The 16,389-nt window shown below is 39.0% G+C and overlaps 1 protein-coding gene across 1 annotated transcript in view; it reads left to right on the top strand.

Annotated features, from left to right (window-relative positions):
* The first annotated feature begins 1,120 nt into the window (after window positions 1-1,120).
* Window positions 1,121-16,389, top strand: part of LOC145986688 (aminopeptidase N-like) — a 91,789-nt gene continuing 76,520 nt past the window's right edge. The window contains exons 1-2 of the mRNA XM_083121001.1: window positions 1,121-1,190; window positions 15,894-16,252. Of these exons, the coding sequence (XP_082977127.1) occupies window positions 15,965-16,252 (288 nt within the window). The 5' untranslated portion in view covers window positions 1,121-1,190; window positions 15,894-15,964. The remainder of the gene's footprint in view (window positions 1,191-15,893; window positions 16,253-16,389) is intronic.

The raw sequence follows: 16,389 nt of genomic DNA, 5'->3' as shown, positions 1-16,389 counted from the left end.
TGCCAACAGGAGTAAAAACTTTAGCAAAGCGTGTACATCAATGTGAAATCGAATCTGGAACTTTAGAAATACCACTAAAACATGCTACTGACCTTTACGAAAACGCCTAGAACAAACCATACATATGCAAATTTACAATAGTAGATAAAATTAAAATACTAGGAGTATATTTTACAAACGAAACGAAGAAAGGTATACAACTTAGTTACGACACAGTATATCAAAATATAAACTATGCCATTCATAATTTATTCTACGACTCTTCAATCTGTGGACGAGAGTTTAAATCGCAAACGTATGTATGTTATCCAAATTATTTCATGTCGCTCAAATATAGCCATGCGATGCCCGCAACATACCACGAATGAAGAAAAGATTAAACCGTTTCTTATGGACAGGGGAAGTTTTCAGAATGAACCAAAAGACCCTCAGTCTACATCCCCTGCACAGGGTGATGGAACTAGTCGATACAGGATTAAAAACTAGAGCATTGTTTAACAACCGCATATATCTGATTCAAAAGAACAGAAAACGCAGCAAGTATGACATTTTAGGAACATGTCAGACACATTCGCTCGAGGCATCCGTGAAGCAAGTGAAATTACCACCCTCTTGAAAAGTGTGTACAGAAGCTCTACTATAATACATACATCGACTCGTACAACAGACTGATTTTACCCACCTAACAGTGCGCAAATTATGCAACAAATACAGCTAAAAAGAAGTTGCATGAGTCGCACATAGTACAGAAATATCCCCAATAAAACTGGCAAATAGCCACTACTGATCGTCAGCTGTCGTGACTAAGATAACATCAGCAACAGGAGAGAATGCCATTGAAACTTCCTGTTTGCTCCACGATACCTCCTTGGTCATTCTATACGGTGCATTGGAGCACATGAAAAAATAATATTTTCAACAGCGGCAGGCGATATGAATATGAAAGCCAAGTTCTAAGAACGAGATAGAAAGAAATTGATAACACTCTGTCTAGCAATTGACGACCTTTGTGTGCGTATTTCACAATGAGACAATGATGAGACTGGAAAGGGAAGTCTTAAGTATGGTAGGTATAGTTATAGATTGGTTTATAAAAACGCACTCTGCTACTTAGTAATCCTGCAGTCTGGTTGATCTGGTTCGGACTATCAACATTGATCACAAAGAGGGAGAGTCGAGGCAAGATACAGGTAAGTTGAACACGAGTCTTTCTTGATCAGATCTAAATCCTCAGTGCTGAAACTTAGGTCGCAGCTTCATATAAATTGCAATTTTGCAATAAGCACTTAACTTCTGTAGATCCTTTTGTGTACGATTAATCGGTATTATACTGGGTGTTCCATTTACAACGCAACCCGGAGTTGGTGATAGTACAACTGTTGAACCGGAAATGGTACACATATAATGCTTATACCAAATTGAAGCCTTGTTCATGTATATATTTTTAAACCGGGGAAAAATGATTGGATTACATTAGTGTCTACGCAGTGTTGCCAGATGTAACAGAAAGTGTACATGAATTTTTTTGCAAAGCATGAAGAATGGCACATAACCCACATGTACGGACATGCCGTCAGTAATTTTCAGTTTGGTTAGGTGGATTAGCTCGGCATCTATGGCAGTGAAAAAATAAATGTTAATTTCTACTGATAGCCAATCGGATGAGGCGTCTTTAAGGGTGACTAGGAAAATCATTGTTTTTAGAAATTAAGACTGTGCATTGGTAACACTGCTGGTGTTTCAGTGCCACAAAAGGTGTGTTTCAAAACTGTATACATCATGCAATTACTGAAAACAATAAGAAAGAAACTTGGAAATTTTCATGAAAATAGTGTTACTTACATGCACCTGGCAACCATGCGATGCATCAGGAATGGAACACGACTGGCCTTTCATCTGTTTCTTTCCAAGTGGGGGAAAAGTGGCGAAGCGTCCTATGAGGCCAGGAGGCCGGGCCTACCCACAAGATTCTCTTTTAAAGGTGTCTTTACTTATTTCGTCAAAACATACGTAATGCAATGCCAAAGTTTGGAATTTCCATTTATGATAATTACAAAGAAATTCTAACCCTGTCCAGAATACGAACATGAGGCGCATTTGCTGGGGCCTCTTCTCTTCACATTCTGTCATACGGTCGTATATGCGAGAAGCGTAATCTTACGAGTATTGTACGTATGCTTATAACGTGCTCTTGAGGCCGGCCTCACGGTGTTACTCACTAGGACGAATAGATAGAATATCAGCAACACTCCATTTCCGTCAGGGTTGGAAATTTGTTGTATACCAGCATTTTATATAAACATTAGCCTGTTTTGATGCAGAGAGATTTTTATTTAATTATATATTCTCCATACTTTGTACGAAACTTAGGTTTTCCTTCCTTTCATCGACAAGAGTAAGTGAAATTGAAAATTACGGAGTACTATAACAAGAGAAAAGGGCTCTGATAGTACAATGCAAGGGAAGACTTTTTTTGGGTTTAGGACAAAGAGTGCTATGTATGGGATTATTCCGGTTCAAGTCTGGCGGAACAGGCCAGTGTTGTCACATTGGATTTTGGCAGAAAAGATCTGAATCGCGCTTAAAAATTGAGATTCTATTTCTCGCAAGCAACTATATTTATTATAACCTGTTTATATGTTATATAGTAACCTGTCGTGTTGCCATCATAGTAGGGTCCCAAACAATGATCCTGTGTTTTATTATCACGTAAAGATGTCCACTTACGCGAGGGGCAGAACAAACTACAATGCGACGTTTTGCATTCACACTGAATGAGAGAGGCCACCTTTACCTTTGTTTTATCTTGAAAGCTTCCGCCCCGTAGTGGTCATCCTAGACAACAAGTAACAATGGTGTTTTCCTCGGTGCGAAGAAGTCTTGCTCCAAAAACTAAGTTGGGAACAGTAGTTCGTACCAAACTGACAGTCACTGGAAGTCCTGTCATCTGATCACGGAACATACCGACCCGAAAATTATGGGGTTCTTCTTCCCCTTTCACCTCAATTGCAAAATAAATAAATACATTTAGAAAAAAAAAGGTGATGAAGTATTGACAACAGAGTTCGACCACTATTCGTTCGATTTTCGCGATGTCTGATGATTGGTAGTTCTTTCTAGAGATGTGTGCATACATCACTCAGGGGTTTAAAAAAAACGGAAATGAACGAAAATCTAGATCGATGTAATCTGGTGAGCGGGAGTAATCGTACTGATGGCCGGTAACAACACTTTTGAAAAACGTCACGCGCAAAGTAGAGAAGCTGCTTGGACACACATTGAACCACTCTCCATGACATATTCCCCCCGCCCACCATCTTGTACAAATTCAAGCAACTAATGGATATTATCACATTTTTGTGCCTACCCTGCTAGCAACTCTACCCTTCCCCACTGGCGGAAAATGTAATCTCATCGCATGGTAGCCAGGTGCATGCAAGTTTCTTTTCTATTGTTTTCAGTAATTGCATGATGTATACAGTTTCGAAGCACACCCTTTGTGGCACTGAAACACCAGCAGTGTTGCCAATGCACAGTCTTAATTTCTAAAAACAACTGTTTTTATTAGTCACCCTTAAACACGCCTCATCCGATTGGCTATCAGTAGAAATTAACATTTATTTTTTCACTGCCATAGATGCCAAGCTAATCCACCTAACCAAACTGAAAATTTCCCACAGCATGTTCGTACATGTGTGTTATGTGCCATTTTACATGAGTTGTAAAATATTATATTTACACTTCCCATTACATCTGACAACACTGCGTGGACACTAATGTAACCCAATCATTGTTCCCCGGTTTGAAAATATACACATGAACAAGGCTTCAATTTGGTATAAGGATTATATGTGTACTACTTCCGGTTCAAAAGTTGTACTATCCCCAACTCCAGGTTGTCTTGTACATGGAACACCCTGTATAATTATGTAAAGACTATGTTCGACAAGCAGTCTGGCACCTGACGTGAGGGGCTAACACATACACATACAACTATTTATAACTATACTATTTACAAGAGCCAAGGAAATTTGATAAATCCTCAATGAACATTCTAACTTAAATAATAAATACAGGGTGTCCCACTACCTTTCGAACCCGAAAAAAAACGTTATAATTTCGGAACAAACATACATAGGAAAATGAAATTTACCATACATGTACCTGTTTCATGCTGAAAAGATGATCGTCACAGCAGTTGCTGCAAGTGCCTTCCCTGGACGTCCAGACATGTTTGTACACGGCGTTCCATATTGTGAAAAGTCCGATGTAGAGTCTCCGGTGTGATCTCGTGAATCGCATTCTAAATGTTGTATCCCAACTCTTGCAGTGATCGTGGTTTGTTTCTGTAGACACAACCTTTAAGGAAATCCCATAAAAAGAAATCCGGAGATGTTGGCGGCCACAATCCTTTGGAGATGATTCTGTCACCAAAAAAGAACTCAATTTCTGCCATGAACACGTTGGAAGTATGGCATGTCGCTCCGTCTTGTTGGAAATAACCGTGACGCAGTTCTTCATCGTCCAGCTGATTCACAAATGCACTGAAGATGTGTAATAAACTTGTGTGTTTACTGTATCTTCAAAGGAGATGAGTCCAATGATACGCTGTCGGTAAATTGCACACCAAAGTCCCACCTACAAGGGATGAAGTAGAGTCTCGTGGTACACATGCGGATTTTCGGCGGACCACACCTGGTTATTCAGCGAGTTCACATACCCGGAGATATAGAACCAAGCTTTATCGGTGAACCAAGTATAGACTAGGATTCCTGGATTGTCATGCAGCAAAGCTTGCAACCAACGACAATACGTCACGCGCTTTTCCCAATCTGTAGCCTTCAACTCCTGGACGACTGTAACGCGATAGGGATACAGCTTGGCTCTTTTGGCGGCTCTTTGCACAGTTAACTTTGACATCCCTGCCTCCTCTGATAATCGACGCAGGCTCTTCTTAGAATACTGCAAAATACGTTGCCGCACATTCTGTATTGTCTCCTCGGACATCCGTGGATGCGCACCTCCATGTCCTGTAAGCAACGTTCCTGTTGTTTCCAACTTGTGCACCAAATGATTTATTGAAGATTTCGATTGTCCTTTACGGCAAAATTTACGTTGAACGGTCCGGTACGATCCCGATATCCAATATTTTTTTACAATGAACACGCGTTCTGGTACGATGTACCGATCCATCCTCGCGATGCAGGGACTAGCGTCACACTTACTCACACGCACCACGCCAAGCATCATTTCCCCTGGCGTCACCTACCGTCTTTCTTTTGACGCGCGCGCTTATGTTCAACCATCCCTCGTGTTCAGTATGAAACAAGGTACATGTATTGTGAATTTAATTTTCCTATGTATGTTTGTTCGGAAATTATAACGATTTTTTCTGCTTCGAAAGCTAGTGGGACACCCGTTATATGGTAGCATTTATATCGTGGGAATCCCTGTCGCATTACAGGTATTTCAATATAATAGAAGAGCTTTATAATTTCATTATAGATAAGATATCGGTATTTCAGAAGCATCACTGCAATTTCTTGCACATTCTGGCAATATTCGTGCTTCGGAGTAATATACTTTTTTTTAACAAGCCACAAATTTGTTCCGATGCAAACACTGACATAATGTACATTTATTCACCTGCAACGGTTTGGTGATTGCATAATTTATGAGTATTTCTCACGGAAATTTAGTTCGAGTTGAAATGTTTTATGCCTTAAATTGGTAAACAAACCAACAACGTCATAAAGCACGTTTACAAACAGACGAACTAATCGCTAAAATTCATATTGTAATACGATCGTAATTTAGGTGTTTAAGTTCATAGCTTTTCTGATTCAATACTTGATTTGATTTTCACAATATTTAATATTTTATTTGTGAGTGTCCCTTCATCATTGTTATCATATAATTCCTCATCTTCATTTTCGCGAATAGAAAGGTGGCAGAATAGCAAATTGAAATTAACAAAAGCTATCAATCAATGAATCAAAGTGAAATTTGAAACAAACGTTATTCCTTCAAACAAATTCATTTTATGTCTAATCGTTATGGCCAATCGATATTTCCAAAGTGGCGCACATTTTTCAAAATGTATTTGTTCTCCAACTTCGATGTTTGGCGATATTTTTCAGGGAGGTTCTAGAGAATATATTAAAGCAAAAATTAGTTTTTCAAAAAATATATCCGTCTCAAGCCGTATGAAGGAGTAACTCTCGTATAATAAACGTGCTTTGTTAACTCAGTCAGATTTTCTACGTAAACCCATCTTAAAGGTCCTTCTCATATTTGTGCATACAATTAGTAACGACGTTCTATTGTTTTAACTATTTAGTGTATATTCACATTTCCTCATTTTTAACTCTAATTTTGCTATCATGACAAATAGCTTTCAACCACGAAATCAACGCTCAGGTTGTAGAAAGTGCAATCAGTTTACAGGAAATGCCGTCGCAACGATGAAGTCGCTTCCGCATGTAAAAGGAGAACTAATGTGTTATGTGACCGGAAATGATTCATGTTGCCAAGAACATCTTCCATATTGCTTTTCTGTACAATTCACAAATGCACATTGTCATTATACTTCCTATTTGCTTGACCGGAACTGTAGGCGATGATGACGCAATCATTATGAAAGAACGGAAGGTGACATGCATCACGGTGTGCATGTAAATATTCGATTTACTCGAAAATTGGATTCTTTTTTAAAAAAAATCTGAAGGACTCCCAAGTGAATCAAGCCAAAAAGTTTGTTTTTCGTCCACTATATGCTCAACTGGGATAAACGAAATTGGAGCAACAGTTTAAAGGAGCATCCGAAATTCTCTACGATGTGACTGACTGATCCCTGTGATTAAAAGGTGACAACGTTACACAATATAAGAGATAGATTTTTTTCATTTTTCATATTTAGCGTCGCATTCCGGTTCTTATTGGCTAATCCCGTCGATGGGGATGAATGGTGAATAGGTGGCATTAATGAAGCAACATTTACCCGTGCTAAAGCCGAGACTGAAACACAGGATCTTCTGTGACGATTACGTGAGTCAACCACTCAACCCTCCCGTCCACCTATGTGGCTTTCGGGACATGTGTGTGCATTTGCTTGGATACATAAATCTGTTATGAAACTATGAAGTGCATTTTGGTCCATTTCGATCGTTTGTAGATATTTATTGTGCTAATTTTTAGCTAAATAGGTGAACATTTATGCGATTACCCCATATCGCATGACTCGCCCCGTCTAAATACTGATCAAAATGTTCACGTAGTCAACGTTGGTAATTCAATGTATTATAGCCACCCCGATTGCGTAGTGATAACATCGTCGGCTTGTAATCAAGGAGTCCCTGGTTCGATACACGGTGGAGGCACAAAGTGGTTTGGATTGCACTTTAAACCGTAGGCACATTCCAGAATACCTTTCTGTGCATACATTGGGCTTCATCACAAACTAAAACAAAATTTATATTTTGGCCTAGAAAACCTAATGCATCCCTAAGTTCTCAATGTTAATATCTTTCATCTTGTGTACAGTCACGGACACTGCCGGGTTGTAACGATTCCATTGAAAGTCAATATATTGGGCTGGCTATACACGGCAACATTCGCGGAATGGGTGTGACTTGTTGTCTTTGATCTAATCAAGCCTGAATTGTTCGTGTTTTTGCAGATCATCAGCCAACGCTTCACACCGAAGTCTATCGCCGGTGTAAGAAGATGAAGACTGGACACATGGCGTGGACCAGCAAGACTTTGTTGACGTTATTGTTTCTTGCTATTGGATATTTTCAACAATCCCAGGAAACCATTGTTGAGGAGGCAGAACATCTGCACAGAATGAGAAGAGTCAACAACTACAAAAACGTGGAAACTGATTGAGAAAAGTCTCTTCTGGATGGATCCACATTTGACCAATGGATAGACGGCCTGACAACGGAGGCATGGTCGGATGATATCAAGCTCCACGAAAAATCGATTAGTGTGCGCTCTGTTGCAATGCCGGAAGTAAGCAGATGTGGTCAATTAATTTATTTGTTGCCATAATAGTAATGTGCAGTGGCGTGCAAGAATTTCGCAAGGAGTATTACGTATACTGTTTTAAATAGTCAGTACGCGTTTTTGCTTCTATTCCTGCTTTTAAAATTCGTTTCTTTTATAGTCCTGTCCCGTCTCGTCCCGTGGGCAACACTAATAGTTTTGGAACAAGGGCCGTTCCAAAATGGGGTGGGCTAACTTCACGGTTTTCATATTTTCCACAAAACCACCGAAATTCAGCCCATCGTTAGTCCTACGTTAGTGCTGTTTTCTGCCGTAAAGAGTTTCGTTAGTGCCGCTATAGTTTTGGAACAAGGGCCGTTCCAAAATAGGGCGGGTAACTTCACGGTTTTCGAATTTTCCACAAGACAACCGAAATTTTGCCCATTGTTAGTGCTACGTTAGTGCTGCCTTCTATCGTAAAGAGTTTCGTTAGTGCTGCTATATTTTTCGTACAAGGGCCGTTCCAAAATGAAGCAGGTTAACTGCACGGTTTTCGAATTTTCCCCAAGACAAGCGAAATTTTGCCAATCATTAGTGTTACGTTAGTGCTGTTTTCTGCCGTAAAGAGTTTCATTAGTGCTGCTATAGTTTTGGAGCAAGTGCCCTTCCAAAATTAAACGAGCTAAATTCACGGTTTTCAAATTTTCCACAAAACCACCGAAATTCTACCAACCGTTAGTGTTACGTTAGTGCTGTTTTCTGCCGTAAAGAGTTTCGTTAGTGCTGCTATATTTTTAAACAAGGACCGTTCCAAAATGGGACGAACTAACTTCACGGTTTTAAAATTTTGCTTAAAACCACCGAAATACTGCCAGTCGTTAATGCTATGTTAGTGCTGTTTTCTGCCGTAAAGAGTTTCGTTAGTACTGCTATATTTTTGGAACAAGGGCCGTTCCAAAATTGGACGAGCTAAATTCACGGTTTTCAAATTTTCCACAAAACCACCGAACTTCTACCAACCGTTAGTGTTACGTTATTGCTGTTTTCTGCCGTAAAGAGTTACGTTAGTGCTGCTATATTTTTTAAACAAGGACCGTTCCAAAATGAGACGAGCTAACTTCACGGTTTTAAAATTTTGCTTAAAACCACCGAAATACTGCCAATCGTTAGTTCTACGTTAGTGCTGTTAGTGCTAACGATTGGCAGAATTTCGGTGGTTTTAAGTAAAATTTGAAAACCGTGAAGTTAGCTCGTCCCATTTTGGAACGGCCCTTGTTCCAAAAATATAGCAGCACTAACGAAATTCTTTACAGCAGAAAACAGCACTAACGTAGCACTAACGATGGACAAAATTACGTTATTTTTCAAGACAAGTGGCGAGCTAAGTTCACGGACCTGAACAAATTGCTATGATTTATATTTCAATTCAATCTTAATTTTGGTGTTTCAGTCCATATTTTTCCTCGAAAATTACAAAATTATCTTCAAGTAAAAGCACTTACAAGATGTACCGATAAAAAGAACGTTGTGTAAGACCACCTACAAAAAAATAAGAAAACTATATTCCGTGTCGGAGGCCTTTCCAGGGCCAGTGCAACGAGTTCATTGCCCTTGTAGAAACTGAGATTTGTGGTTTCGAGCCTCGGTACTATTATTATTATTTTGACAGTGTACTCCGCGTTCATGTAGCTCCTAAATTGTCCTCATGATGATAACACTAAAATTTACATTTCCACATGGATTCAAAAACACGTAACCACTCGTTCCTAAGGACAGAGCTACGTGGGAATTGTTAAGAGAAAACGTTTGTTTGGAAAAACCAAACAATAGTTTCTAATGATCAAATATTTGTTTAAAAAGGCAACAATCACATTATTGTTCACCAAAATTAATTTATTTTAGTAACGGTGTATATTTGTTCACAGTTGAATAATAATGTGGTCAAATCTACTAGATTTAGCAAAAAGGCTGTTTTTTTGTTGTTGTTGTTTATACTCACTAAGAAGCCTAACCGAACAGGAATAGACAAATTAGGGCAGGAGACAGAAAAAAACTGTTTGAAAGCTTATCTTTCTTTTAACCTATATTCCTTGGAACTAGTAGCGGCTTCTGCCTTTTCGCACATTCGCACATGCACACCCAAATAAATCTGTAAGGCAAAACATTATTATTATCTTATTTATTGAACTCTATTTCCTTTGAAACATCAAGTTTTCTCACGCCGCTCCACCAAGAGAGATATTGAAGAAGTCTGCGATCAGTGATATCAACCCGCGTCGATCGAGTCGCGCTTGAACGCAATGTTAGTTTCGCAACCTATGACGCTGTTCAAGCAGTCGCGTAGAGGACACTGATTGGGTCTTTTGGCTTGAGTGCCGTGTGAGGGGAGGTTGCATCATTTAGGAAAGCCATGAACGTAGCGATCGGCGTGCGAGTAAATGTAGTGTTGCAAACCCATTCCATTAGAGATCGTGTGACAGAGTCAAGCCAACCCATACATCATTGCCTTTTGAGGTTTTTTTTTTTTTTAAAGGGAAATTTCAATGGTATATTGTCCCTCCGAATTGTGTCCCGTGCATGATAGGGGAAGACAAAGGGGAAGGTGAGGAGGACAACAGAAAGCGGGACGGGTGTTTTAAACATTCCTGATATTGCCTTTGCTTAGTGCATCTTAGCCAAGATAAACGGTCTCTGTGGCGCAGTAGCCGAATTATCAACCCAAGCGAAGGGAGCGTACATCAATCAGCCAGCTGTTTTGCATTGTGTGTTTCTGTTACTGAGTTGCAAAATTGTTTAGCGCTGTCAAAATCTCGTACCGGTTTCAGTGCAAACTGTTTGATTTCATGAAGAATAGGGAAACTGTAAATAGCGAAAGCGGAGACTTAATATTTAATGTTCTTGAATTTTAGGAGGGAAGTTAGCTACAAAGTCCGTAGCAGCTGCAGCAACATATGTATACGGCGGAAGGGAAGGAAACATTCTGAAGTACGAAGCAGGGCAGTGTGAACTGAGTGAGTACTGTAATGTTTTTAAAGATTTATTATTCTCTTGATTTCGCTTGATTTGCTTGGTTCGATCAGTCTGTCATTAAAAATAAACAACAGCGAGATAGATTACAATTGATTTCCTCCATGTGGTAGTTAGTTCGTTTCCTTTGGTGTAAGTCAATGTTATTATTCTCCTTGTTCATTAATATCAGCGGAGCGGAGGAAGAAGTTTTACGAAATATATTTTGCAAATCGACAATAGTATTGATATTGTAGATTGGTATTTCTATGTAGTGAGTGATTTTGTAAGATTTTCGAATGCTGAATTACATATTGCACAATAACATCGCTCTTCTCGTGATTGGCTGGATAATTTCCGAAATATTTGAAATTTGTAAAAAATCCCTTTTAAAAAATCATGAAATATAACTCTATCATATCCTCATTTTCAGTGAAAGTTGATCAAAACTTGGGTTACCAATATATTAAGCATCAATATGTGCTCAAGAACGGGTGCGAGTATTTGACAGGGGTGTTATAACACTTCTGGACGCGTGACTAAAGTGCACACCCATAGAGCCAGACCACGGGTCGCCACTGCCTGATACCAATTCAACGAAGTAGGTTGTAGGTGAGTCCACGTTGCACCGTGAAACCAACTACACGCACTAGTGCAGAGAGAGTCCAAAAGTGAAGCGAAATAGACGGAGCTACTGATCAACAGCTGTCGTGACTAAGATAAAATCAGCAACAGGGGAAAAATATACCATTCTAACTTCCTGTTTGCTTCACGATACATCCTTGGTCATTCCACAATGTAGTACGGTGAAGCACATAAATAAATAATAATAATAAAAAAATAATGCTCACTATCAACAGCAGCACAGGATATGAAAACTATAAAAGTTACGTGGTATGAACGTGATAGAAAAGAATGTTGGCACTCAACACTATTGACGACCTTTGTGTGGATATCTTACAATGTGATAATGATGGGATTGGAAAGGGGGAGGGGTGCTTAAGAACGATAGGAAAAGCTAAGGATAGGATTATAAAAGGCCTTCTGCTACTAGGCAATCCTGCAGTCTGGTTGATCTGGTTCAGACCATCAACATTGATCACAAAGAGGGAGAGTCGAGGGAGGATAGAGGTAAATTGAACACAAGTTTTTCTTGATCAGGTCTAAATCCTCAATGCTGAAACTTATGAATCCTGAATGCATGTTAAATATGCTGCAGTGCTTGCCAGTTTGCAATGAGCACTTAACCTCTGTAAGTCCTTTATGACTATGATTAATATTTATTTTATAATTTTGTTTAGCTTCTGTTCGACCAACGTTACGGGCTTAATGTTGAAGTAATCAAGCTCAAGAGGGGCTAACACACGCACACATATTATTATTATGGTAACAGTAGTATAAGCCGGAGACACATCAAACTCGTTTATTTTCAAATAAAAATTATTGCTACTTACCTCGTATGCATACCGGAACATTTTTCAAGCTGGGGATCACTTTTTTTTTCATGAAAAAAGCGTTATTTTTAACATTATAATCCTTTATTGGTCGTTGCTAAGTCGGCGGGCAAATCTTGACTCATGTTGTCTGTCGTCAGCTGATGTGCAGTGTTTCCAAACCTATGAACCAATAAATGCCGCACAAACTATTCACAAAAGGTTTTTAAGCGAAAATTGAGGCTAGACTCTACTTTACGTCCTTATCTGCATGGTGATTGCTTCTTTGCGTTCGCGGTGCGCGATCGTGGTGCGGCACCCGGAATCTCTTCGGGTAAGTACCTTTTTCTTTTTACAATTTCTGTTCACGATAGCCCCACTATCCATTCATGGGGTCGAGGTATGCCTACAAGGTTAGGTTAGGCCTGTTAGGTTAGGTTCCATTAGCACTCATTTCACCCCTAAATATGTGCTTCATCATCTAAAAAAGTCTAACCTTAAATTGGAAAAAATAATACCCGCTCAGACGTCATCTTGTAAAACTGGTGGCTACACTGACAGGGAGTTACATGATCAAACGCACGGAACATTTGATTCACGTAGTCGACGGTAATGGCGGCACGAGCTATCGTACAACAATGACGAAAAATACCTTACTTACAGGCCAAATAAGTTGTACGATTCGAAAGAACAATTTCCCTGGCTTCAGAAAGTCCTCAAGAATGCAATTCCGTAAGTACTTTCTCGTCTTTTCTCCTGTAAATTTTAAGAAATCCGTCTCCGGCTTATACTATCGTTACCATTATTATTTACAACTTAATTATTTACCCTCAATAAACAATTTAACTTAAATGATAAAACTATTTCTCTTGTAGTCTACGGTTGTTACAAGCATAAAAACATGTGCTTTTGTTGTGACGTTTAAATAACATCTTTATTCATCTTAAATAGTAATAAAACAGACTGCTTGCTTCACAGTTAATTTGCTACATTCCAACAATGTAACATTAACAATATTCATTGTGTAACTGATCCTTTCTTAAAGACTTCCTTATTATTTTATCAAATATGTAGTGCTTTAGTATCTGGCACGACGCAAGAGACATTCTGTTTTGATTGCTGGCTCTTAGGAACAGACGAACAAATTTCCATAATTTATATTGTAATACGATCGCAATTTAAGTATTTCTGTCCATAGTTTTTCTGATACATTACGAAAATTTAACTACAAGAAATAGCACTTAGAGGATGTACCTAGAAAACAAAACTGTGGCCTGAGACCACCTGCAAGGAGAGAAGAAAACTGTATTCAGTTTCACAAGCTTTTCTCCTGTTCTAACAACGTGGTTTGTTGTCTCGACTCTCGCGAAGTATCTTTTTCGGATGTTGTCTTCATCAATGTCATCTCATCGTCGCGATTAGCAAATTCAAACAGAATAGCAACGCTAAATAACGAAAAATACACCAAAAATATCAATTTTTGCTCTTTTTCTGACATTTTCACAGTGTACTCCGTGCCACCATTGCATTCAAGTAGCTTCTCAATTGTCCTCATGTCGCCAACTCTGACATTTACATCTCCACTTGGAATCAAAGACGTAAACACTCGTTCCAAAGGGCGGAGCTATATACATAGGAATTCTTCTTAACGTATCACTGTTAAGCCTTGTTTCCATGTTAAAAAAAACAACTTAATATGCTGACCGAAGCAAACTTTTATAGTATAAAAAATATACATAAAAACGTAACGTAAATTCGTATTGTGTTGATTCGTCTGAAGAAGACCCTGTTAGAGGGTGGAAACGTTACGTTTCTATGTGTATTTTTTATACTATAAAAGTTTGCTTTGGTCAGCATTTTTAGGTTTTATTTACAAAACATATAGTTTCTAATGTACGTACAAACAATTGTTTAAATAGGCAATAAACATATTATTGTTCACCAGGACTAATTTGAATTGGTAATCGTGATATTTGTTCATAGGTACCAAAATAAGCTGGTCATATTTAATATATTTAGCAAAAGGCTACCAAATTCTTATTTAGGCTTACCAAGAAAATTAACCAAACGTGTTTTGTAAACTCCGTCAGGTTATCTGCGTAAGCCTATCTGGAAGGTCCTCCTCAATCGGTTTCTTTGTCCATACAATAATTAACGACTCTCTATTGTTCATTAATTATTTATATTTACATTCCCTCCTTTTTAACTTTAATTTTGCTATCCTCACTAATGTAATGTCTTTTTGATCACAATATCAACGCTCAGATTGAAGAAAGTGCAATCCGTTTTCATTCAGGAAGTGCCATTCAAAAAAAGGTATGTAAAAGGACAACTAATGTGTTATATGACCGGAAATAATATATGTTGCCAAGGACATCTTCCATATTTCTTTTCTGAACCGTTCGCAAATGCACATTGTCATTATACTTCCTTTGCTTGACCGGAACTGTAGGCGATGATGACGCAATCATTATGAAAGAACGGAAGGTGACATGCATCACGGTGTGCATGTAAGTATTCGATTTACTTGAAAATTGGATTCTTTGTTCAAAAAATCTGAAGGACGTAAGGGTAACATAAGCGAAAAAGTTTGTTTTTCGTCCACTATATGCTCAGCTGGGATAAACAAAATTGTACCAATAGTTTAAAGGGGCACCCGAAATTCTGTACGATGTGCCTGCCTGATCCCTGTGATTAAAATGTGACAACGTTACACAATAAAAGATATATTTTTTTATTTGAATTTTTCATATTTAGCGTCGCATTCCGGTTCCTATTGGCTAACCCCGTCGATGAGGATGAAAGGTGAATAGGTCGCACTGATGAAGCAACATTTACCGTGCCAAAGCAGAGACTGGAACACAGGATGTTCTGTGACGATTACGTAGGTCGACCACTCAACCCTCTCGTCCACCTGTGTGGCTTTCGTGACGTGTGTGCGCACATCTGTTGTGAAACCATGAAGTGCATTTTGGTCCATTTCGATCGTTGGTTGAGAGTTATTGTGCTAATTTCTAGCTAAGAAGGTGAAAATTTATGCGATTGAGTCATATTGCATGACCCTGCCCATCTTAAAACTGATCGAAGTGTTCACATAGTCAACGTTGGTAATTGTATGATTTATAGCCACCCCGATTACGTAGTGCTAACATCATCGACTTGTTATCAAGGAGTTCCTGGTTCAGTCACATAGTGGTTTGGATACCACTTTAAACCGTAGATCCAGTCCCGATTAGCCCTTCTGTGCATAAAGAGGACTTAGAAACAAACTATAACAAACATATAATTTAGACTTTGGGCTAGAAAACACAATGCATCCCTAAATTCTGAATGCTAAAAATCTTCCATCTTGTATACAATGTGTGTGCGTTCTTGGGGAAAGGGGGGTTATACAAGGTAACTTTCTCGGAATGTGTGTGACCTGTGATCCTTAAAGTAACCAAGCTTGTATTGTTCTTGTTCTTGTAGATCATCAGCCAACGCTAGTGAACATTGCCTCCAAGAGCGTTTACAGCAAAGCCTTTCGCCGGTGAAAGAACATGAAGACTGGACACATGACGTGGACCAGCAAGGCTTTGTTGCCGTTATTGTTTCTTGCAATTTGCAATTTCAAACAATCCCAGGAAAGCTTTGTTGAGGAGGCGGAACCTCTGCACAGAATGAGAAGAGTCAGCAACTATAAAATCGTGGACACTGATTGGGAAAAGTCTCTTCTGGATGGATCCACAGCTGACCAATGGATAGACGGCCTGACCACGGAGGAATGGTCGGATGATATCAAGCTCCACAAAAAATCAATTAGTGTGCGCTCTGCTGGAATGCCGGGGGTGAGCAGATGTGGTCAATAAATTTATTTATTTTCATGGTAGTAATGTGCAGTAGTGTGCGTAAGGTTTTCGAAGGGAGTATTACGTATACTATTTGAAGTAGCCAAAACTCGGTTATGCCTCTTTTCCTGCTTTTC

The sequence above is a fragment of the Lepisma saccharinum genome, chromosome 4 (genome assembly GCF_977018435.1).
Source record: "Lepisma saccharinum chromosome 4, izLepSacc3.1, whole genome shotgun sequence".
In the NCBI taxonomy this organism is placed as follows: Eukaryota; Metazoa; Arthropoda; class Insecta; order Zygentoma; family Lepismatidae; genus Lepisma; species Lepisma saccharinum.
The sequence above is the reverse complement of the archived record's forward strand: the minus strand, read 5'-3'. Positions and strand labels throughout refer to the sequence as shown.